At 44.9% G+C, this 25,758-nt stretch overlaps 1 protein-coding gene across 1 annotated transcript in view; it reads left to right on the plus strand.

Annotated features, from left to right (window-relative positions):
* Window positions 1-25,758, plus strand: part of CDH18 (cadherin 18) — a 401,711-nt gene that overhangs the window by 173,968 nt on the left and 201,985 nt on the right. The window contains exon 4 of the mRNA XM_084850558.1: window positions 18,569-18,863. Coding sequence (XP_084706684.1) covers window positions 18,569-18,863 — 295 coding nt within the window. The remainder of the gene's footprint in view (window positions 1-18,568; window positions 18,864-25,758) is intronic.

The following is a 25,758-nucleotide window of genomic DNA, read 5'->3' on the forward strand; positions in this document are numbered from 1 at the left end:
TGTCTGGTGGCTCTTCTTCAGAATCTGAACTACTCTCCCACTCCCTGCACTCAGGAGCACTCCTGACAGTGGGAACAAAACAAATTAAGTGAAGGAGGAAGCAATCCTATGGTTGCTAGACAGTGGCTAGACAGCCATAGGATATGCTGTTTTCCAAGAACCGTCCGAGGTCGGTTCCTGGAAAACAGACCTCCTGCCACTTTGGAGAAGCCCTGTCCCCTGCACTTGGAAGAGGGGTGCGGAGTGGCTGAAAAGGGGCGGGGCTGGGGGTGTTCTGGGGCAGGGAGAGCGGATCTGCTTGTACGACACATTCTATGTGTTGTACAGCAGCATTTTATTTATTTGTTTGTTTGTTTATTTATTTGTTTAATTTATTAATCACCCATCTGGCTGGTCACCCAGCCACTCTGGGTGATGTACAACAACAAAACAGTTAAAACAAATAAAGATTCTACATTAAAAACATCATAAAAAATACTCTTACCCACCCCAAATGCCTGCCTGAACAACCACGTTTTTAATGCGTGGCAGAAGCGTTCACTCCTGCTTGCCCCCCCCCGTCTAGACAGCCGAAAACAGCTGTCTAGCAGAAAAAGCAGAGCAGGAGAGGCGTGGAGGGAATGATCCCCCCCGTGCTTCTCCTGCCTTGCTTTGGATAGGTCGTCTCTGAGTTCAGAGGCGGATGCCTATCTAGATAGGATTGTGCCCTGAGGCAAAGTTCTATCACACATGGGGGAAGCTCTGATATCGGAGGGAGATATTAGAGCTTCCAAGGCAGCAAAAACAGCTCTGTCCTCATGGACCAACAGGGATGCGAGACACATACACAAGGTCCACCATTTCCAAGCCACTGAGGAAGAGAACTGAGGCAGAACCTGAGGACTTATCTCTGTGCATTTTAGCGCTATCAAGCTGGAGTCTTATTATATATTATTTATCTTATTTAGTAGAGTGGGCCTCATGATTTTTCGCCACTGTTTCAGTACATTAGCATTTTCATAAAATTACATGCTATGTCTACTGTACATAAATAGTTCAAGAAAGCCGCTTGATTGCATTTGTGCGGTGAGTAGCCAAAGGGGAGCATATCTTTGCAATTTCATGCATTAGCCTATATAGCCTATTTCCTTTGCGTCTGCATTATTGGAATGTTGATGCAGTTGGTTGCCAGGAGTCCTGCTACATAGCCACTGACTGAAGCTGGCCTGAATGTGCCTGTCTGGATCCTTGTTCTTTAATGCTAATCCCTTTTGTTGAGCATAAGCACATGCTAGGGTTGCCATATGGCAGGAGATCAAAGACCTGCAGTAACCCTGGGATTTCTGCTGCTTGGGTGAGTGGGCATGTTTGGGGAGCTGTGTGCATGTCGAGGGAGCACACTGGATGACCTTCCTGAAATCTGATTAATGGAGTGGCAAAGGCAGGTGGCTTGAGCAATGCTGTGATTTCTTCCAGGAAACGTCTGTTATTTTTCTTCTTTGCAATGTTTAAAAAGGAGGCGAGGGGATGAGCGGAATCCAGAATAATGGGAGAAAAGAAGAAAGGCAAAACAAGGAACACTGAAACCCTGTCAGTCAGTAAAAGAAATACTTAAATCCAGCCTACATAACTTGTGACCTACTGAGGTGAACACAACTATATGTCTGTGTGAGACGTGTGTGTGTGTTTGTGTGCACGTGTGTGTGTGTTTGTGTGCATGCGTGTGTATATATACACACACATAGCAGCCTGCCAAGTTCTTGGCTGTGGTTCAGTGGTAAAGCACAGGCTTTGCAAGCATGAGGTCTCAGGTTCAATCTCTAGTGTTTCCAGGTAAGGCTGTCTGAAAGCCTGGATCTGGAGGACAAGACTGGCATAGCTAATAACAGGGGTAGCTAACCTTTTGGGGCTGTGGGCACATTTGGCAATTTAAGAAACTGTCATGAGCACTACCACAAAATGGCTGCCATGGGAGGCATAGCAAAAGACAAGTAACCTGCCCCAAAGACTAAGTGCAAGGCAGAGGTGGTGTTTGAGCCCTAACATCTTAAACAACATATTTGAACCCACAGTTTCAGCACAGTGATCCTAGCTGCCAGTTAGAAAATACGTTACTTAAAAAAAAAAAAGTGGGAGGAGTAAGGCACCTTGGTGGGCACCAAGAAAAGTGTCCGGGTGTACACATGATGTTGCTTACCCCTAACTAATATTGAACTAGATAGACCAGCTGTCTGACTTGGTACAAGACAACTTCCTATGATCACCCCACCCCTTTTTGTCCTAGTAGACAACAAAAGGAGGTCACTTGAGGCTAGGAGTGGGTGAACAAGTTCTGTTCAAGTTCACCAAGATTCACTGAACATCAGCTTGGTGCTCGTCTCCTCAATTCGTGCTCACATTAGCAATTACTGTTCATTTTGCACAAACAGAAAATTGCTCAAAATTGAACATGAAAGTTGCACAAAACAATCCCAAAGTTGCACAAATGTCCAAAGTTTTGCAAATTTCCTCCATAGACTAAAGTATGAAATGCTGCGTTTTTAAAGTTGCACAATTGTAAGCATTTTCTCATCCATATTTACATATTTTCCAAATGTGAGTACCAGTTCACGAACATCGTCAGTGTTCTGCTCACGCTTATGTACAGCGTTGCGAACAGGGCATGTTCACGTGTTTTGCCATCGGATTGTACATCCTTAATCACGGCTCTTGTGGGTTCTTAAGAAGTTGTGCAGATCTGCTGGTTGATCATCTTGCAAGGCTGGTAGGATGCATTTAGCTTGCAGGCCTGAGTTAAAGCTGTTTGCTGTTCCTTTTCTCTCCCAAGGCCATACAAGAATTGTCTGCCACTTTCTCAAACCCACCCCCTCACTGTTTAATTTATATATTGGTTCTCATTCACTTTTCAAGCAGTTTCTAGTTCAGCTTTCCTGCTTTTAGTATTATGTGTGAGCCTTTTCCACAGGGACATTGGCACTCACATTAGTCACAATGCAGTCTGTGGGATTTAATTGCCTCAGATGCAACTTAGTCTTGCAAAACTAATCTGGTTTTAGCCAGATTAACCTGTTTACATTAATATCTAAAGCCCTGTGGAATTGAATGGCAGCATTACTACTTGCACTTTAGCTGTGTCTCTTTGTTCCGGCTGGATTCTGAGGAAATTAGAAATTAGCTTCAGTACATAACAACAGAAGCACGGCAATTGGTGGTGGTGTCAAATCTTTCTTTCCTATTATAGTGATTAATTCATACATTCTGCACAAAGTGGGTGCTCTCATAGTTAATGTGTGAATTTGGGAATGGAAATAAAGCTCATCATCTGCAAATGCAAATTCCTGGCTTTTAAATGTTGCAGCAGTGTGCATGGTAACCGATGCATCTTTTGGCTGGGAATGATGAGAGCTGTAGTCAAGCACATCTGAGGAGTACCAGCTTGGAGAAGGTTGTGTTAATACAGCCTTCCCCAAACTGGTGCCCTCCAGATATTTTGGACTTCATCTCCCAACTGCTCCAGTCAGCATGGTGAATGTTATGGACTGAAACAATGGTCGGGGTGGGGTGGGGTACAAATTAGGGAAGGTTATGTTAATATGTTAGGTGCTACTTGGTATCTTCCAATTGAGAGGCAGTATGCCCCTGAATATCAGTTGTTGGGGAACAACAGCTGGATTGAGCTATTTATTGTCTTCATGTCCTATGTGTGGATTTCCAAGAGGCATTTGGTTGGCTACCATGGAAAACAGCATGTTGCACTAGATGGATCTTTGGGTTGCAACCAGGAGGACTCTTCTTAGGTTTTGTTTTTAGAGCTCTCTGTTCCATAAATAAAACAACAGACACACAATCCATTCCACTATAAGGACTGGTGCCCATATTACAGCTGAAATATTGTGTTAGCACTAGTTCTAGTCAAGTGGGCTTGTGCAGGAGAAACTCCTGTGGATCGTGTCCATACCTAAAGTTTGGTGAAAGTTAAACTGCAACAGCAGAAGATAATGATAAATACTGATGGCTTATATGCTGATACTTGGCAGTTTCGGGTAGAAAATAAAGTTTTAAGAGACTGAAGAACTTAAGTCCAAATGAGCATCTGGAAGGATAAAAGAAAAACTCTCCGTGAATGTATAGTGTATAATTATTGTACACCATATGTATCAATTATTTTTCCCCTGTCTTGTCTTTTTAATACACTCTGAATGTATTAAAAATATTCCTGCCTCTTAATGACCTTCCTGATGACCTATAAAAGAGGTGGACAGAAGGTAGACCTCCAGATGTTTTGGACTTCAATTCCTTGAAGCTCCTGCCTGCATGGCCAATTTTATTTATTTATTACATTTATATATACAAGGGATCCAAGGTAGCTTACATGGCCCTCCTCATCTCCATTTTATCCTCACAACAATCCTGTTGTGGCTGAAAGTCTTTAGGCTGAAAGTCTTAAGCCTTAGGCTGAAAGTCAGCGACTGGCCCAAACTCATCCAGTGAGCTTCATGGGTGATATGGGACTAAAACCTGGATCTCCCAAATCCTGTTCCAACACTCTAACCACTGCATCACACTGGCTTTCACCAACGGTTAGGAATTCAGGGAGTTGAACTCCAAAACATCTGGAGATCTGCTTTCTGCCCAGCCCTGACCTATGGGATAGATGAGAGACAGTAATTTACCAAGGCTACACAATAACTTTCATGTTTAAGCTATGTATAAGTTTCTGTACAGCTGTGGATCATTCAAAATCTCTTCATGCATCAAAACATTCAATCTATATAAAGGGTGGCCATCAGGAAGTAATGTGTAGGGTGTGGAGCTGGGGCGGGGGGAAGAGATGCAAGGAAAACATCTGATTCACCCATGTTTTTAAGCCCAACGGTTTATCCACTAAACCAGCTTTCCCCAACCTGTGTATCAGCCAGTGAGCCCTGTTGCAATGAGAGCCTAGCATTGTTGGGCACTGTGAGGTCTGGTTTGCAGTGAGGATTTGGGTCAAGTCAGGTTCAGAGGATTTTGACCCAGCAGAAGTCATTTTCCTAGAGAGACAGGAAATAGAGCAGCACCACAGAGAGCTCCATCCAAGGGCTGGAAGCCGGACAAGCTTTCCAGTGTCTGGCAAGCTTGCTAGCAAGCAGCAGATTGTGACTGAGCCTTAATTATGGTTTTGGCTTCCTTTAGGCTGGTTAGCCCTACCTCCTTATTGATGGAGGCTTTCACCCTTAAAGGGGTCTTGGGTTGTGATGACACAGAAGCAGCTGTGGCACAGTGGCATCTTGGTAGCTAGAATCCTCGTAACATGGCAACACAACCTCCTCTGGACACAGAAGAGCTGGTCCCTTGGGCCTTCCTGGAGTACTAGGTCCTGAGGAGGTGGAAATACCCTTCCATAAATGATCCCTTTCCCTGATCTGTTAACTCAGGAGGCTCATCCTCTGAGAATGAGGGGTTGAGATCCTGATGCCTTCCAAATGTGTTGGACCCATCATCCATGTTGGGTAACACTGCTCTAGACCAAGGATGCTGGAGAAATTCGAGACAGACTAAAATGAGCTTGGATTTCTAAAAATCCGACCTGTGGAATCCACTGCGTAGAGTCCGTGGACGTTTGGATCATTTTTTGTTCCCTTTCCCAAAATGTACACATATAAATTCATAGGAAAATAGGCAAGTTTCTGCTGAGGAGGGAATGGGGACAATACGCTAAATGTTATGTATTGAGGTAAATTATGTAAATACTTATTTGCATATTTTTCTGCATGACAAAAAAAATATTCGCATCCGTCTATGAGCAGACGATGGAATAAAAGGTGCCTGACAATCTGCAAAACACAGATGGAGTGGATTTTAAACAGTCCGTACATCCCTACTCTAGACCATGTGGACTTTCTTGTCCCTTTTTTCTCTGTGCATTTTACACATCAGCTCACTGCTGTGGTGGATTTCTTTCTCTCCAGCTTTATTTCAGAAACATTTCTCATCAGGTATCTGATACAAACAAACAATAGCTTGAGCTATAAAAACACACTGTTTTATTGCATTAAGAACTGTTTCATTTCATGAATCCCCAGATAATGAAAGAAAATAAAAGGAGGCAACTAACTGGACCTGAGAAAGAAGAACTTGAACATTCGCCAAAATGCAGAGAGCACTTAGGTTTGTTCCTTCTCTCTAGGTTAGTCATGCACAGAAGAAAAGGGGCAGTTAAAGATTGAAGAGCCATCATAAATCATTCTAAAGCCAAACCGTTATTAGAGATGTCAAAAACTGAAGCGCTCTTGAGTTGATAAAAGGGGACACAACAGGTTTTACTTTCTTTGAAGCTATTATATTCAGTTTCTTCTATTTCAGATCGGATAGAATTTCAGGCAAGTAAGGATAAAGTCAGAATATTGGCATATCTGTCTCAGCTAGGGATGGACAAATATGTAATGTTTGAGCTCAATGAGGTTCTCCGGATTCTTCCGCAAAGCTTATTTCACCTCGTTTCCATTCCCAAAAGTTTTGGGGGGGGGTTAAAGGAAAAGAATGCATGTTTTTGATTGGGAAAAATGTGCATTTTTAAAAGTGTGCATTTCTCCCATACACGCACACACACACACTTTTCAAAAAGTGCATTTATCCCAATCTAAAATGTCCCCCCCCCAAAAAAAAAAGACTACAGTGTGAAGATGCAGATTTTGGGGGGTGGGGATTTATGCAAGTATGCACTTGTGCATATGCATACTTGCGAACATGAACGTAAGCTCATGAAATTCAAATTGTGAACATTTCCCAACAATTGTGTTCCTGCTCATGTTCCCATTTGGGCGTGCTAACAGGACATGTTTGCATGATTTGCACACAGGAGCGAAATTCACATATATCCCTAATCCCAACACTAGGTCTAAAATGTCAGTTGGTGGCTAGAGAACATAGTCTATCTGTTTAAATTGATTAAATGCAATGCTATGCTGTAATTCAGTGGGGTTTACTCCAGTAAGGGTTGGCTGGGGGATGCTGGCTGGGGGTTGCTGAGAGTTGTAGGGCTTATTCTCTCTCAGCATACATAGGATTGTGCCCTAAGTGTGTTTAGGATTGCAGCCTTAATATACTGCTCAGATTTGCAAGTGATGTGGTTTAAAAACCATTGATGGTCACTAGGATCCAAAGAGCTGCTTTGGGTGTGCCTTGTGTCTTATGCCTTCAGCATGCCCAGTAGGATTTCTGTTTTTCTTTGAACAGGATACATTCCCCCACCCCCAATAGACCTGTTCTGCAATCGTTTGAGTGTCCAAAGCCTCGTTGGCATATGGGACTAGTTGCATGTGTCTTTGGGACCTGGCCTTAAGAAAGCACCTTTTTCACAGTTGCAAAAAAATACTGTTGATAAATTGTGTAAACCAGTGGCTCCTCCTAGATGTGCATGGTTCCATAAAATTTGAAAGGTAGTGAGAGAGGGTAAGAAAACTGTGTTTTAAAATGCCACAGCCACTCCCTTTATTATTTTCATTGGACATACATTGTGGATGTGGGTGTATACAATAATTTCTCTATAGTTCTGTCTTGATGACTTCTTAAGGCTTTTTTTAGTATTTATTCTGCATACATGTATACAAATATTGCAATTCAGAAAACTCTGTGCTAGGTGATGGGGTGTGGCGTCAGTCTTGTGATGCATGGAGTCATGGTCATAAATGTGGGTTGGGCATGTTGCTGTGCAATGCAATCCCATGACCAATTTGCCATATCTTGATGTTCGCATGCATGAGCCCACAATTCCATATTCACAACACATCTGTTTGGTTGCATGGATTCGCTATTGAAGATCTCACAGTCTCAGTTATTCATCAATAAAGCTGCAACGATTATAGCAACTCCCTGCCTCCTGGAACTCATGTGAAAAAAAAAATGAAATAAAGCTTGCATAGCAAATAGCATACCAACAGTCTGAATTTTTCAATTTGCTGCACTGCTATACAGGACTGATTCACACATTCACATACATCTTTGGGGGATTTACAGGTGCAAATAAAGCCCTAAGCATCCTGGGACCTTGATATTTGAGGGAGTGCCTCTCCCTATATATGCCTAGCCTATGATTGAGATCTCTTGGAGGGCCCTTCCTCTGCATCCCACCAGTGTGAGACGTATGCTATGGTGGGATGTGGGAGAGGGCCTTTTCTGTTGTGGCACCCTGGCTGTGGAATGCCCTCCCACTGGAGGCCCGATTGGCACAGACATTGGTTTCATTTTGGTGCCAAGTTAAAACATGGCTTTTCACCAAAGCCTTTGAAGGCTAATTGAATTCGCTAAAGTTGCACGCTGTTTTAACTGTTTTATTGTTTTAGATTTTCTAATTGGTATTAGCTGTAATATGCTTTTAGCTGTTTGAATTATTTATTGTTTTATACTGTTTAAATTGATTTTATCTGTATGCTGCCCTGAGATCTTAATGCTATAGGGCTGGATACAAATGTTTAAATAAAATAAATAAATAATGACTGTCGGTGGTGTCAGATCACATTGTCAGATGGCAGGCATTTGGTTGCATGGATTTGAGTCAGTGTTCAAAGTGGGGTGGCGTGGTTTATAGTGGGGTGGGGTGGTTCAAAGTGGGGTGCGATGCCATCCCACTTCTTTTCAGGTGGACTCATAAGTGCCCTACTTCTCTTGAGTGGATATAAATCTATTCCAGGATGCTACACAGATGCCAGCATTCTGTTGCACCAGTATTGCAAAAAGTCACTTGACTGAGGCCAGAGGTGTTTGTGCATCTGGGAGAAGCAGGCAGTTGCAAAGGTGCCTTCCTCTTCCTCCAACAAGCGAAGCCTGAAGCCAATGAAAGCCTTAGTGTAACAGGAAGCTGTCTACTCTAGTCTATCCAAGTGTCTCCCAGCTAAGGCTTCTTCCAGATCTGCCAACAGCTCTGTCCTCAGCAGGATTAGAAGCTGGAAATAGGCCAAATAATTGAATGGCACAATGGTAATATATGTTAATGCCTAATGTTTAACATATACATTGAAATGATGTTTTTGTTAATTTTTATATCATCATCATCATTATCATCACTATTTAGCCACTTTGAACTCCTAGGAGAAAAGGTGGGATATACATGTTTTAAAATAAATAACCACATAAATAAGCATCAATTAATGGTTTTGACTTCAGTTATAGTAACCATTCATTTCATGGTAAGGATTGATAATGAACTGTAATGATTTCAAAGTGTGAATGTACTGATTCCAGCTTGTAAGCAAATAGTTTTGCTGTTGCTCAATCGTTAAGTCGTGTCCAACTCTTCGTGACCCCATGGACCATAGCATGCCAGGCCTTCCTGTCCTCCGCTCTGCTGGGTCTAGACTAATTTAAACTGAAACCCTCTCATTTATTTCACTCCCACCCCCCTGTGGCTTCAAACATGGGATCAAGTGTTGTACATGCATATGTAAAGTGGCCCCTAAAGTGCTTCTGATGGGACTTACTGTCAGAAAACCTTTTTATGCCATCATTACAGAGACTTTAAACACAGAGAAATGAACAAGGTGCTCGAAACTGGCATGCAAAGCCCTAATCAGAAGTTCAGATACTTCCTTTAAAAAAAACCCAACTAGCTAATTGACCCACACACTTTTAGTATGTGTTCAGAAAATGTGTTGACTAGGTTTTTATTATTGTTTTGTAAGGGCAGAGCAGATGGAATGAATTCCTTTGAGGTAAAAAAACAACAATAACAACAACCTTCAAACCATCCTTCCTTTTTGCTTCAGACGGTTAGCAATAGGCTCATGGGAGCACCATCTGGTCTCACTTATATAGCAAGAGAGTTGGAAAATGTGTGAAGTGATTTCTATGTGAAGAGTCATATATATATATATATATATATATATACACACACACACACACACACACACACACACACACATACTGTAGGAACTTGCTAATAGCAATACCTATGTTGATATCATATTTCTTTCTATTTTACCTTAATTGAAACATAAAATACTAACCCTGGGACTCAGAGAAGGGACTGAGTTGTTGTTTTCAAAAAGAAAATCATGCAAAATCTTTTCCTTTTTCATAGTTAGGATTCTGTCTTCGGAAATTCAAGACCAAAAATCAGAATATTTTGCTGTAGCAAAGTTTATCAAGAGAAAAGAATAGAGGCGCCTCCAGCACTTTATTTCAGCAGCTGCTTTACAAATGGAGTATAAAAAATACATTTGAAGACAAGAATTTCTCAGGTTCTACATCTCTAACCCATTGTATTTTCTGCCTGTCTTTTTTTTTTTTTTTTTAACCCTGTGTAGGTTTTCCATTAACAAATCCTTGGGTAATTTCAGCTGAGAAGACAAAGGCTTTAATCCTGTACACCCTTACCTGGTAGTACATCCCGTTGAAATTAACAGGGCTTACATCTGAGTACATACTCAGCTGGGAGTTCCAGAGGTCTGTTTAGCCCCCTTCACACATATAAGGGAGTTGTTGTTCAGTTGTTCAGTCGTGTCTGACTCTTCGTGACCCCATGGACCATAGCACGCCAGGCCTTCCTGTCCTGTGCTCTCTCCTGGAGCGTGCTCAAGTTCATATTCATTGCATCGGTGATGCTATCTAGCCATCTCATCCTCTGCCGTCTCCTTCTCCTTTTGCTTTCAGTCTTTCCCAGCATCAGGGTCTTTTCCAGAGAGTTTTCTCTTCGCATTAGGTGGCCAAAATGTTTGAGCTTCAGCTTCAGTATCTGTCCTTCCAATGAGCACTCAGGGTTGATTTCCTTTAGGATTGACTGATTTGACCTCCTTGCAGTCCAGGGGACTCGTAAGAGTCTTCTCCAGCACCACAGTTCGAAAGCATCAATTCTTCGGCGCTCAGCCTTCCTTATAGTCCAGCTCTCACAGCCATACATTACTACTGAGAAAACCATAGCTTTGATTAGACGGATGTTTGTCAGCAAGGTGATGTCTCTGCTTCTTACTATGCTGTCTAGGTTTGCCATAGCTTTCCTCACAAGGAGCAAGCGTCTTTTAATTTCATGGCTACAGTCACCGTCTGCGGTGATCTTGGAGCCCAAGAAAGTAAAAATCTGTCACTGCTTCCATTTCTTCCCCTTCTATATGCCAGGAAGTGATGGGGCCAGATGCCATGATCTTCATTTTTTTAATATTGAGTTTCAAACCAGCTTTTTCACTCTCCTCTTTCACCCTCAACAAGAGGCTCTTTAGATCCTCTTCACTTTCTGCCATTAGGGTGGTATCGTCTGCATATCGGAGGTTGTTGATAATTCTCCGGGCAATCTTAATTCCGACCTCTGATTCATCCAACCCGGCATTTCTCATGATGTACTCTGCATTTAAGTTAAATAAGCAGGGTGACAATATGCAGCCTTGTCGTACTCCTTTCCCAATTTTGAACCAATCGGTTGTTCCATGTCTGGTTCTTACTGTTGCTTCTTGACCCTCGTACAGGTTTCTCAGGAGACAGGTAAGGTGGTCTGGTACTCCCTCTTTAAGAATTTGCCAGAGTTTGTTGTGATCCACACAATCAAAGGCTTTAGCGTAGTCAATGAAGCAGAAATAGACGTTTTTCTGGAATTCTCTTGCTTTCTCCATGATGCAGCGAATGTTGGTGATTTGATCTCTAGTTCTTCTGCCTCTTCGAAACCCAGCTTGTACTTCCGGTAGTTCTCGATTCGCATACTGCTGAAGCCTAGCTTGTAGGATTTTGAGCATCACCTTGCTGGCATGTGAAATGAGTGCAGTTGTGTGGTAGTTTGAACACTCTTTGGCATTGCCCTTCTTTGGAATTGGAATGTAAACTGACCTTTTCCAGTCTTGCGGCCATTGTTGAGTGTTCCAAATTTGTTGGCATATTGAATGCAGCACTTTAACAGCATCATCTTTTAGGACTTTAAATAGCTCAGCTGGAATACTGTCATCTCCGCTAGCTTTGTTGTTACTAATGCTTCCTAAGGCCCACTTGACTTCACTCTCTAGGATGTCCGCTCAAGTTCAGTGACCGCACTATCATGGCTATCAAGGACATTCAGATCTTTCCTGTATAGTTCTTCTGTGTATTCTTTCCACCTCTTCTTCATCTCATCTGCTTCTGTTAGGTCCCTGCCTTCTTTGTCCCTTATCATGCCTGTCTTTGCACAAAACGTTCCCTTGAGATCTCCAATTTTCTTGAGAGATCTCTAGTCTTTCCCATTCTGTTGTTTTCCTCGATTTCCTTGCATTGTTCATTTAAGAAGGCCTTCTTGTCTCTCCTTGCTATTCTCTGGAACTCTGCATTCAGTTGGATATATCTTCCCCTTTCTCCCTTGCTTTTTGCTTCCCTTCTTTCCTCAGCTACTTGTAAAGCCGCATCAGACTAGGGATGGCGGAGAATTTCTCCCCGAAACTTCGGGGGGCCGAGCGCCAACGTGTTCGGCCCCCCGAACAAGTTTCGGGGAGAAATCCTCCGCACCCCCCCCGCCCCCCGCCCCCCCCCCAGGACGGGACTTACCTTCGCCGAATGTCCCTCCCGGTGGCGGGTCCGGCCGGCGGTTCGGCGGGTGTTTGAGCGGGGCAGGAGTGGCAGCCGGTCTTTTGACCGGCTGCCGCCGCCGCCATTGCAATAAAAGAAAAAAAAAAAGCCCCCTGATAGGCTACGTGACGATTCACGTAGCCTATCACAGCTAGATTTGCAAAGTCAGCCGTGATAGGCTACGTGAATCGTCACGTAGCCTATCACGGGTGACTTAAAAAAAAAAAAAAAAAAGCGCTTACGGATAATGGCGGCCCCCATAGGGAGCCGCCATTCCCGTTCCTTATTTGGTCGCTGTAGTCTACGTAAATGTTTACATAGACTACAGCGACCAAATAAGGAACGGGAATGGCGGCTCCCTATGGGGGCCGCCATTAGTGTACACGCTTTTTTTTTTTAAGTCACCCATGATAGGCTACGTGACGATTGACGTAGCCTATCACGGCTGACTTTTTAGATCTAGCCGTGATAGGCTACGTTAATCGTCACATAGCCTATCAGGGGGCTTTTTTTTTATATAAACTTTCGCGTTCGCGGCCGGGCGAGGCGGGAAGCCTCCTCCCCGGCCTGAATTTCGGCCGGGGCGAGGCGGGAAGCCTCCCCCACGGCCTGAATTTCGGCCGGGGCGAGGCGGGAAGCCTCCCCCCCCGGCCTGAACTTCACGGGGGGAGCAGCGAAGCGCCTCCCCCCCACCGCGAACATCCTTCGACGACAGGTAAGGGACTTTCGTCCACCCCTACATCAGACAGCCACTTGGCTTTCTTGCATTTCTTTTTCTTTGGGATGGATTGAGTTGCTGCCTCCTGAACAATGTTACGGACCTCTGTCCATAGTTCCTCAGGCACTCTGTCTATCAGGTCTAATCCCTGAAATCTATTCCTCACCTCCACTGTATATTCATAAGGGATATGATTTAGGTCATACCTGAATGGTTTAGTAGTTTTCCCTACGTTCTTCAATTTAAGCTGAAATTTTGCAAGAAGCAGCTCATGATGTGAGCCACAGTCAGCTCCAGGTCTTGTTTTTACTGACTGTATGGAGCTTCTCCATCTTTGGCTGCAAAGTACATAATCAATCTGATTTCGATATTGACCATCTGGTGATGTCCATGTGTACAGTCGTCTCTTGTGCTGTTGGAAAAGAGTGTTTGCTGTGATCAGCTTGTTCTCTTGGCAAAACTCTATTAGCTTTTGTCCTGCTTCATTTTGTACACCAAGGCCATGCCTGCCTGTTATCCCAGTGATTTCTTGACTTCCTACTTTAGCATTCCAATCCCCTATGATGAAGAGGACATCTTTTTTTGGTGTTAGTTCTAGAAGGTGTTGTAGGTCTTCATAGAACCGATCAACCTCAGCTTCTTCGGCCTCAGTGGTTGGGGCATAGACTTGAATTACTGTGATGTTGAATGGTTTGCCTCGGATTCGTACTGAGATCATTCTATCATTTTTAAGATTGTACCCCAGTACTGCTTTTCCCACCCTTTTGTTGACCATGAGTGCTACTCCATTTCTTCTGTGGGATTCTTGCCCATAATAGTAGATACGATGGTCACCTGAATTAAATTCGCCCATGCCTGTCCATTTTAGTTCGCTGATTCCCAAGATGTCGATGTTCAATCTTGCCATCTCATGTTTGACCACCTCCAGCTTACCTTGATTCATTGATCTGACATTCCAGGTTCCTAAACAATATTGTTCTTTACAGCATCGGATTTCTTTTCACCACCAGACACATCCACAGCTGAGTGTCCTTTCGGGTTTGGCCCAGCCGCTTCACTCTTTCTGGCGCTACTTGGAAATACCCTCTGCTCTTCCCCAGTAGTATATTGGACACCTTCCGACCTGAGGGGCTCATTCCATGGGGTTTTCTTGGCAAGAATACTGGAGTGGGTTGCCATTTCCTTCTCCAGTGGACCACATTTTGTCAGAACTCTCTGCCATGACCTGTCCGTCTTGGGTGGCCCTGCATGGCATAGCTTATGGCTTCACTGAGTTATGGCAAGCCCCTTTGCCACAACAAGGCAGTGATCCATGAAGGGATTTATGTTTAGCCCCCTTCACACATATAAGGGAGTCCACACATTTAAAGGGCCAGTGAGACTAACACCAGTTTACATTGACCACTTTCCAGTCCTCAGGTACTGAGACTGATCTTAGGGATATGATACATATTTTTGTTAGAAGATCAACAATGTCACATTTGAGTTCTTTAAGAGTTTGCAGGTGGATACGGTCTGGATTTTTTAATTCTTAGTTTGTCAATAAGGCCTAGAATTTAATCTTTTGACACCACTATTTGCCTCAGTTCTTCAAACTCCCTTCTTGAAAAAGTCAAGGGTATCTGTCCTACACCTTAAGGCAGATGCAAATAATTCATTCAGCTTCTCTGCAATTTCCTTATCCTCATTTAGCACACCTTTCACTCCTTTGTCATCCAATGGTCCAACTGTATCCCTAGCCAGTTTCTGCTTCTCAGGTATTTAAATAATGTTTTATTGTTGGCCTTAATGTTATTAGCAATATGTTCCACAAATTCCCTTTTTGCATCCCTTGTTGTCTGCTTTCATGTCTTCCGCTAAAGGTTGTGTTCTTTTTGTTCTCACCTGGGCAAGACTTCCATTTTCTGAAGAAGCCTTCATGCCGCTAATAGTGCTGTGCCAAAATCTGTCTTCTACCATACTGAAAGTTGTTGTTTTTTTCCTCCACAAAAGAGGCTTTCATTTTTCTGCTTCATTTTCAAGGCACGTTAGGATTTGTTTTAAATTCCTTTTGGTGGTGCTTTTGAGTGTGCCTTATTGTTGCAAGGTGGCCACGTACATCTATTACACATCTCTCCATGGCTCTCCTGCTTCCCCAGCTGCCAGCACTTCCTGATCTGAAAAAGCGCCATGGGACAAGTTACCATATGACATCTTCCCCTGGGCTTTAATTCAAGTGCAGGAAGCTGGCAAGGCTGCAGACCACCAGAGAGATTATTCTACAATGAAAGACCAGATGTTCACTCCTCCATCTAGCCACCTTGTAACTAAGGTAAGCTCAAGAACCCTGCAACCCACTGACAAAAAAATTCATTGAAATGTTCTTCTTTGATTTTTTTTTATCAAGAGCAATTTCTTTTCTATCAGATTGAATGAGAATAGTAAAAAAATATGGAAGATAAATTGTTACAGCAGTTCTGTAATAGCTTCCTTGACTTGGTCCATGAACCATGTTGGATTTGGTGGTACCTTTCCTAATCTGCAGCATACCTTGTAGCTGACATATTACTGTTGTTTTGAATAACTCCGAAGTGTTCTGAAGAGATTTAGTTCTCTTGACTTTCCCTTTCATCTTCCTTTTTACCAATCCCCACATTTTTTTAGAAGTTGCCTCTTTTGAAGGCAGATTTGCCTATGTTGAACATCCTTGGCTTTTTTCCACTTGCACACAAATAAAATCCAAAAGAGAGCTGTAATTTCCTAGCATGGAACCTCTATTCCCTATATCTTGAAAACATTTTGGGAGGGCTTTCTTGTTGTTCAGTCGTTCAGTCGTGTCCAACTCTTCGTGACCCCATGGACCATAGCATGCCAGGCCTTCCTGTCCTGCGCTGTCTCCCGGAGTGTGCTCGTAGGGATCTCAGAGAATTTCGCCACGAATCTCGGGGAGGCCGAATGCCAGTGAATGTCAGAGAATTTCGCCACGAATCTCGGGGAGGCCAAATGCCAGCACGTTCAGCCCCCCTGAAATCGGTGGTGAAACGGTCTGCCCCCCCGCCCCCCCTGGGATGGGACTTAAGTTGGGCGAATCCTCCTGGCGATGGCGGTGGTGGCCGGTCTTCCGACTGGCTGCTGCCGCCGCCATTTCCAGTAAAAAAACACACACACACAAAAAGTGATAGGCTATGGAAAGATTTACATAGCCTATCACAGCTAGATTTTTAAAAAATACCGCGATAGGCTACGTAAATGTTTACGTAGCCTATCACGGCTGAGTAAAAACAAAAACAAAAAATGCGCATACGCAAATGGAGGCGCCCATGGGTGCCGCCATTTGCGTTCCTTATTTTGGCACGTCTAGTCGGCGAAAATAAGGGGACCGCAAATAGCGCAGCGTCTACGCTATTTGCGTTCCCCTTATTTTCACCGTAGTCTACGTAAATGTTTACGTAGACTAGACGTGCCAAAATAAGGAACACAAATGGCAGCACCCATGGGCACCTCCATTTGCATATGTGCGTTTTTTGTTTTTTGTTTTTTTACTCAGCCGTGATAGGCTACATAAACATTTACGTAGCCTATCACGGCTGACTGCAGGGACGCAAACGGTGGCGGCTACGGCCTCCACCGTTTGTGGACCCGGCCGGCCAGGATTTGGGGGGGGGAAGGATGGAGCACCTCCCCCCCTGGCCAGAATTTCGGGGGGGAGGGACAGAATGCCTCCCCCCCGGCCAGAATTTCGGGGGGGAGGGACGGAGCGCCTCCCCCCCACCTCGAACCACATTTCGTTAAAAGGTAAGTGACTTTCGTACATCCCTATCAGGTCCATATTCATTGCATCGGTGATGCTATCTAGCCATCTCATCCTCTGCCATCCCCTTCTCCTTTTGCCTTCAATCTTTCCGAGCATCAGAGTCTTTTCTAGTGACTTTTCTCTTTGCGTTAGGTGGCCAAAATATTTGAGCTTCAGCTTCAGTATCTGTCCTTCCAATGAGCACTCAGGGTTGATTTCCTTTAGGATTGACTGATTTGACCTCCTTGCAGTCCAGGGGACTCGTAAGAGTCTTCTCCAGCACCACAGTTTGAAAGCATCGATTCTTCGGCGCTCAGCCTTCCTTATAGTCCAGCTCTCACAGCCATACATTACTACTGGAAAAACCATAGCTTTGATTATCCGAACCTTTGTCAGCAAGGTGATGTCTCTGGTTCTTACTATGCTGTCTAGGTTTGCCATAGCTTTCCTCCCAAGGAGCAAGCGTCTTTTAATTTCATGGCTACAGTCACCGTCTGCGGTGATCTTGGAGCCCAAGAAAGTAAAATCTGTCACTGCTTCTATTTCTTCCCCTTCTATATGCCAGGAAGTGATGGGGCCAGATGCCATGATTTTAATTTTTTTAATGTTGAGTTTCAAACCAGCTTTTGCACTCTCCTCTTTCACCCTCAGCAAGAGGCTCTTTAGATCCTCCTCACTTTCTGCCATTAGGGTGGTATCGTCTGTGTATCTGAGGTTGTTGATAATTCTCCTGGCAATCTTAATTCCAACCTGTGATTCATCCAACCCGGCGTTTCTCATGATGTACTCTGCATATAAATTAAATAAGCAGAACGACAATATGCAGGCTAAGATTGCTTCATAATCTGTGAGAAGTCTGTGGGCCACTCCTGTGTTAGAGCTTGCTAAAGGAGGAGCTTGGGGAAAGACAATTGGTTGAAGTCATTTCAGTGATGTGTTCTGTGATCACTTAAAGAGCAGGTCAAGTTTTATTTTGGTGAAAGAGTTCGAAGCTACATGACTTACTGTAAACTTACGCTGCTAAGTACCTCATTTTTGAGCCATCTCAAAGGATGTATAGTTCCCTTAGAGAGATGTAGACCAGTAGATGCTGTTCCCTGGCCCTTTCCATATGTTGACTGAGTTAGGAGTCAGCTTGCTGGCCAATTCCTCCAACAGCTCAATACAAGATGCAGTCTGCTCAGTAAAGAAATTTGGAGGCTTATACTGGATCACCTTGCCTTACAATGACCATCTACCTATGCTGGGAGTCAGTGGGGTCATTTCCTGTTTCTGCAAGAAACCCCCCCCCCTTAAATCTCTCTTGAAACCTTCAAATACACTATGGACCATGTTGTTTTGCCCCCTTATTTTCTTTTTAGCCCTTTCTCCCCAGGGTAAGGATAAGAATTAACACGGACAAACAACTTCCTTTGTCGTATTTCTGATGTTTTGATCTCATGGTTTGACTAATCCAAGGGCCATTTTGGATCAGGTGTGCTCATACTGGCAAAAGCGTATGACTGTAGTGCTGATGGAATAAATATTTTTCTCCTGCCCTTCAGTGGACAAGCTTGTGTGACAATGAAGTAGTATATTACATATTATGTATCTGTGTTTTACAGCTGCACTCCAATTCTGACAAGGGTGATGGATCGGTCAAATACATCCTTACAGGTGAAGGAGCTGGGACTATCTTTATTATTGATGACACAACGGGGGACATCCATTCAACCAAAAGCTTAGACCGAGAAAAGAAGACACACTATGTGCTGCATGCCCAGGCTATCGACAGACGGACAAACAAGCCACTTGAGCCTGAATCGGAGTTTATTATCAAAGTACAAGACATCAATGACAACGCACCCAAATTTACAGATGGACCTTACATCGTTACTGTGCCAGAGATGTCTGATATGGGTAAGAAGAATATATGAGAAACTGAGTTGATATGCTGTTGATTCCATAGGCTTTTCTCCATCACTGAGCCGGCGGTTTGTCTCCCTTTCTTGAGATGCCTGTTATGGTGTGCTTTTAGATGGACGAAAGGGACTTACCTGGTCCCGCAGCTTCCTTCGCGGTGGGGGGGAGGTGCTTTGGTTCTCCCCCCGAAGTTCAGGCCGGGGAGGGAGGCGCCCCGCCTCACCCAGCCGAAATTCAGGCTGGGGAGGGAGGCGCCCCGCCTCGCCTGGCCAGAATTCAGGCCGGGGAGAAGCGCCCCGTCTCCCTGGCCGCAAAATACAAAAGTTAAAAAAAAACACACCCGTGATAGGCTACGTAACGATTAACGTAGCCTATCATGGCTAGATTTCCAAAGTCAGCCGTGATAGGCTACGTAAATCGTCACGTAGCCTATCATGGGTGTGTGTGGTTTTTTTTACTTTATTTTGTAATGGCGGTAGCGGCAGCCGGTCGGAAGACCGGCTGCCGCCCCCGCCCCCGCTCCTGACAAAACTCCCCCGAACTCCTGCCGGGACCTGCCGCCAAGAGGGACATTTGAGGGAGGTAAGCCCATCCTGGGGGGGGGGGGACGGCGGAGAATTTCACCAACAATTTCGGGGGGCCGAATGCGTTGGCATTCGGCCGCCCCGAGATTTGTGGAGAAATTCTCCGCCATCCCTACTTCTAGGTACCTTGACATGGTGCACCTTAGTTAATTTCTGCCGTTTGAAGCACCAGGGTCATTTGGAAGGCGCAACATGAGATTTCTGTCCCTGTTAGGCCTTTGACAGATCCTCTAGGCTTGCCAGTTTTTGTTTTTGTCCAGGGTGTCTTCACTACATTTTTATGGCTACACAACTGACAGAAATTTTAACAGGGGAAACTCTTCTTGCCATGACACCTCCATATTGGGGGGGGACCCCTTCATTATGTTGTTGTTTTCCGACCACTATGTTTCCTCCCCATAGGGATGGTGGTGGAGTCCAGTTGGGGGCTCAAGCTCGGTGGATTACTGTCAGCTCAGCGCCCTGGACTGGAGTGGACTCTTGCTCCACTGAGTCGCCATTCTGCACAAAATGGTGGCTCAGACTCTTCTGCAAAGACCCATTTTACAGAAATGGTGGCCGTAAAGAGGCCCATTTATGCAACATTACAGGCATAAATGGTCTTTATGGCCACCATTTACACAAAATAGGGTTTACGGATAAGGTCAAGCCACCATTTTGTGCAGAAAGGTGGCTCAGCAGGGGAATGGGATGGTGCCAATGGGGTGAGTTTAAACATCCAGTTATACCCTTGGTCTCTGGGATGTCCAGTTAAAAGTAGCTTAGATAGCAGGATTGGAAAAGAGCTCCCAGGCCTTGCAGAGCAGCTGCGAGTCAGAGTAGACAGTACTGAACTAGATTGACCAGTGGTCTGTCTCAGTATAAAGCAGCTGCACAAGCTGTGCTTAGCACATAGTAGACTGAAGCTAGCAGTCAGCAACAGGGAAGGAAGGGAAACCTATTTTAGGCACATGGCCGGTCTCCCTGGAGAAATGAGCACTGGAACTTTACTCTGCTTGCTCACAGGTTCTGCTGCTAACTGAGTGGTGAAAGGGGTGATCATGTGTGGCCTTTCAAAGAGAGCATAGCTCAGCTAGCATCACTCAGAGAGAAAAAAAGAGGCTGGCTTTGGAGTGAGCAGTTACAGGTTCTGATCCCTCCAGCTAGGGCCGTAGTAGCTCAGTGGTAAGCACATGCTCTGCATGTCGGAGGACCTAGGTTACATACTTCTGTGGAGACATATGATTTACACTATATAACGTCATAGATATGGATATTGTGGTTGCAGTGTTTAGTTGATAATTTGATTCAATTAATCCATTGAAGTTTCAAGAGGGAATTTCTGATGTTCTTAGATCTGTCCAAAGATCAAGTTTTCATTTTCTTTTGTTGGTACTGTTTAGAGAAAGGGAATGCTTGGCAGTAGGGATCTACGAAAGTCACTTACCTTTTCGCAGTTTGGCTTCGCGGTGGGGGGGGAGGCGCTTCGCTTCTCCCCCTGAAGTTCAGGCGAGGGGGGGGAGGCGTCCCGCCTCACCCGGCCAAAATTCAGGCCAGTGGGGGAGGCGCCCCGCCTCACCCGGCCGAAATTCAGGCCGGGGAGAAGCACCCCGTCTCCCCGGCCGCGAAACAAAAAGTGAAAAAAAAAAAGTCCCCGTGATAGGCTACGTGACGATTTACGTAGCCTATCATGGCTAGATTTCCAAAGTCAGCCGTGATAGGCTACGTAAATCGTCACGTAGCCTATCACGGGTGTTTTTTGTTTTTTTTTACTTTAGTTATTTTTTTTTTGCAATGGCGGTGGCGGCAGCTTGTCGGGAGACCGGCCGCCGCCCCCGCCCGCGCTGAACCGCTGCTGAACCTCCGCTGGGATCTGCCGCCGAGAGGGACATTTGCTGAAGGTAAGTCCCTTCCGGGGGGGCGGGCGGGGGGCCGGCGGAGAATTTCCCAACCAACTTCGGGGGGCCGAATGCGTCGGCGCTTGGCTTCCCGAAGATTCGGGGAGAAATTCTCCGCCATCCCTACTTGGCAGGGATGTTTGGCAGAGATGTTATCTGGCTATGAAAGACTGATCAACTGTCTGACTGAGTATATGATTACTACTGACTTTTTATAGAAAGGGCTTGTGGAACAGGAAGTCAAGGCTGGTGGTCTGGAGGAGGAGAACAAGGCAGAGACATGAGCTTGGCAGGCAAGCAGGCTGGCAGGCAGATAGGCAGGTTGGTCAGCCAGCAAGCAAAGAACTGCGAGGCAGGGACCAGTTCAGCAGAAATGCAGGTAGGGACAGTATCAAAAGATGAATTGCTCAGAGTTAGGTGCCAGGCCACTAAGTGGATTTATAAACCTATTGGTGCTAGGGATGGCAGAGAATTCTGCCATGGATCTCGGTGAGGCCCCGAACTCTGTGGTGGAATGGCCTGCCACCCCCCCGCCCCCTTGCGGATCCCCCCTGGGACGAGACTTACCTGGGGCGGATCTTCCGGGCAGCGGCGGCTCTGGTGGCGGCTTCGGCGGCGGTGGCGGCTGCAGCGGCTGGTCTTCTGACCAGCTGCCGCCGCCATTTCCAGTCTTGTTAAAAAAAAAAAAAAAGACGTGATAGGCTACGTAAAAATTTACGTAGCCTATCATGGCTGGGTTTAAAAAAAAAAAAAACACGACGTGATAGGCTACATAAATCTTTATGTAGCCTGTCATGGCTGGGTGGGTTTAAAAACAAAACAAAACTGCGTACGCAAGTGGTGGCGGCTGCAGCCGCCCGCCATTTGCGTTCCTTATTTTTGGCCGTCTTAGTCTACGTAATTATTTATGTAGACTATGATGGCGAAAATAAAGGGGAACGCAAATAGCGTAGCGGGCGCTATTTGCGTCCCTTTTTGATTAGCTGTTTTAGCCTACGTAAAGATTTACGTAGGCTAAAACGGTGAATCAAAAAGGGACGCAAATAGCGCCCGCTACGCTATTTGCATTCCCCTTTATTTTCACCGTCATAGTCTATGTAAATATTTACGTAGATTCAGACGGCCAAAAATAAGGAACGCAAATGGTTTTTTTTTTGTTTTTTTTCCCCAGAGCCCTCCACGGCCGGACATCCGGCTGCGGATGTCTCTGGGCTGGGCTGGGCCTGGCCGGCTGCTCCACAGAGCTGCCGCGGAGCACAGCCTGCCATGGAGGATTCCGGGGGGGAAGAACGGATTGCCTCCCCCGCCGTCAAAGATTCCGGGGGGAGGGACGGAACGCCTCCCCCCCACCATCAACATAATCCGCGAAAGGTAAGTCACTTTCGTACATCCCTAATTGGCGCCTTATCTGCTGAGGTGGGAGTTGCAGTACCACCCTCTGGTCATCTGCAGTGGTGGCACCTAAGTGCAACAGAGCAGCGCTCTCTACTGCTATGGTGACACAGGGAATAGGTCCCTGGTTCCGGCCTCCAGAGGCCTACCTTGACTTGAAACATCTCGTACCTTACACACAGATGCAGATAGAGCATGAAGAGTAGGGATGGACAAAAGGGACTTACTCGTCCCGCAGCTTGCTTCGCGGTGGGGGGGAGGCACTTCGGTTCTCCCCCCGAAGTTCAGGCGAGGGGGGGGAGGCGCCCCACCTCGCCCGGCCGAAATTCAGGCCGGGGGGGAGGCGCCCCATCCCTCACTGGCGAAATTCAGGCCGGGTAGGAGTGCCCCGTCTACCCGGCCGCAAAAAAAAAAGTAAACACACACACACACACACACCCGTGATAGGCTACATAACGATTTACGTAGCCTATCACGGCTAGATTTCCAAAGTCAGCCGTGATAGGCTATGTAAACCGTCACGTAGCCTATCACGGGTGACTTTGAAAAAAAAAAAAGCGCGTACGCAAATGGCGGCTCCCATGGGGACCGCCATTTGCGTTCCTCAGTTTGGCACATCTAGTCTACGTAAAGATTTACGTAGACTACGGCAAAAATAAGGGCAACGCAAATAGCGTTCCCTTATTTTCGCCACAGTCTACGTAAATCTTTATGTAGACTAGACGTGCCAAAATAAGGAATACAAATTATTCCGCCGCCATTTCCGTACGCGCTTTTTTTTTTTTTTCAAAGTCACCCGCGATAGTCTACGTGACGATTTACGTAGCCTATCATGGCTGACTTTGGAAATCTAGCTGTGATAGGCTACGTAAATCATTACGTAGCCTATCACGGGTGTGTGTGTTGTTGTTTTTCACTTTACTTTTTTTTTTGCAATGGCGGTGGCGGCAGCCGGTTGGGAGACCGGCCGCCGCCCCCGCCAAAACGCCGCTGAAACGCTGCCAGGATCCGCTGCCGAGAGGGACATTCGCCGAAGTTAAGTCCCATCCCGGGGGGGGGGGGGGTCTGGCGGCCGGCGGAGAATTTCCCCAACACTTTCGGGGGGCCGAATGCGTCAGCACTCGGCCTCCCGAAGATTCGTGGAGAAATTCTCCGCCAACCCTAAAAGAGTGGAAACAGGGCAGGGCATTGCCAGCATCACTTGTGTTAAATTCTCCATATCTCAGACAGATCCATACGTTTAGGGCTGACAGAGAGGAAATGAAGTGCCACCAAAAGGTTGAGATTCAGGTGACCATTGTATAATTTTGTTCTTAGCTTTCCATTTGCTATTTGGCTTAGGGTTTTTTGGCCATTTGCTGTCTATCTCAATAGTCCAACTGATTCTCCCCCCCCTTTTTTTGTTTTTGTTTCATGGCAGAACTGTTGCTTGTCTTTCAGAGCTGTTAATAAATAGTGATGGGAGTCATTTTTTCTATATTTGGAATGAATAATTAAATGCCCTGCTTTCCAAATATTTCCTTCTACTCTAAAGAGAGATAGTTTCTCAACACAATTCTCTTAGAAGGAGGTTTTCTGGAAATGTGAGAGAAATCACTGTTGACTCTTGGGTTCCTGGAATTATTAGGACTTTCTGTGAATAGTAGAATTTGCTAATGTATTGTGAGTCTCGGGGCATACATTCTCCAGGTTTCAATCCTATGAACGATCTGCCAAAGATAGGATTATTTAATAGTGTCAAGTCAACTTTGAAACTGTTTTACTAGTCTCGCCAATTTGTACAGTAGGGTCTTTGTTCTTCTTCAAGGTTTAAAATTTGAAATGCATGCAAATCCAGGGCTCTTATTTGGTGCTATGACAATAGCAACCAGATGCAGTGACAAATTTCTAACACTTTAAAAATGGAACATAGTCAGATTGCAAACAAGAAAGGAAAAGAGATAGGCAAAATTAGAACAGCTCCTAAACATATTGGGTGTGAACTGTGAAACAGACCAAGTGAAGGACTTCTGTGTGGGTGAGATTTCAGCATGTGTGTAACTCTCCCATGTAAATAAATTAAGCTGAAAAGTGGTTAACTTAGCTGGATTATAACCACAAGTCAGATCAAGCATTATAATGCCTATGAGACAGAATAAAGTGTGTATTTCTCTGGATTGCATCCATCTTTTTAAAAGAGTAAAACATTGTAAACAGATTTACAGTTAGTCTATATATGTTTACTAGTATTTTTTCTATAAAAAATACTAGTAAACATATATAGACTTTACGCTCCGGGAAAGAGCGCAGGACAGGAAGGTCTGGCGTGCTATGGTCCATGGGGTCACGAAGAGTCGGACACGACTGAACAACTGAACAACAACAACAACAACACATTTTTTCTAACATTTACCTGATAGTCTTGAAATAATATGTGCATTTCCTCCAAGGACCCTTCCCTAAGCAAAAATTAATTGTCACGTATTAAATTGTAACTTACGGAGTGTTTAATGAGTGAATTTTCAGCTGTGCATATACAGATTGGGTTGCTGCCCAACTGATGTACTCATGACAGAAAGACCAATTGTATAATAATTTACATAATTTTTGTTGCACAGATATTAATCTCCTTTTAGAAGATTGTCAACATAGGAAGCTGTCCTAGTATGCATCCTACACACAAGATAAAGTGCAACAGTAATTCTCATTGTAAGGAAAACATTTTCTTGTGCTATCATTGACTGAACTCAAATTGATCTTTAGCTGATACCATAGCTGCAGTCACAAGCATTTCCATATCTCATAAAAGTTAAAGGACCAAACCAATGCTTTGGTGGCTACATCTTCTCATTGTAGCAGCTGAACCAGTGTGAGCATTAAAGTTGGTCCCTAGAACATCTCTGGCACCATTTTGGGTGAGTGTCCATACAGGGGATCTTCTCGGGAGCAACTTCAATGTTCACACTGGCCTAGTCCTCCTTTGTTTCACTGCCTCTGTTACTGTTGTTCTTTTTAGTCATTTGTATCCTGTCTGTAATGGTATTGTTTTCCTGAGACAGC

This window comes from Heloderma suspectum, chromosome 4 (assembly GCF_057233095.1).
Source record: "Heloderma suspectum isolate Gila_16-S chromosome 4, 16-S_ref, whole genome shotgun sequence".
Taxonomy (NCBI): Eukaryota; Metazoa; Chordata; class Lepidosauria; order Squamata; family Helodermatidae; genus Heloderma; species Heloderma suspectum.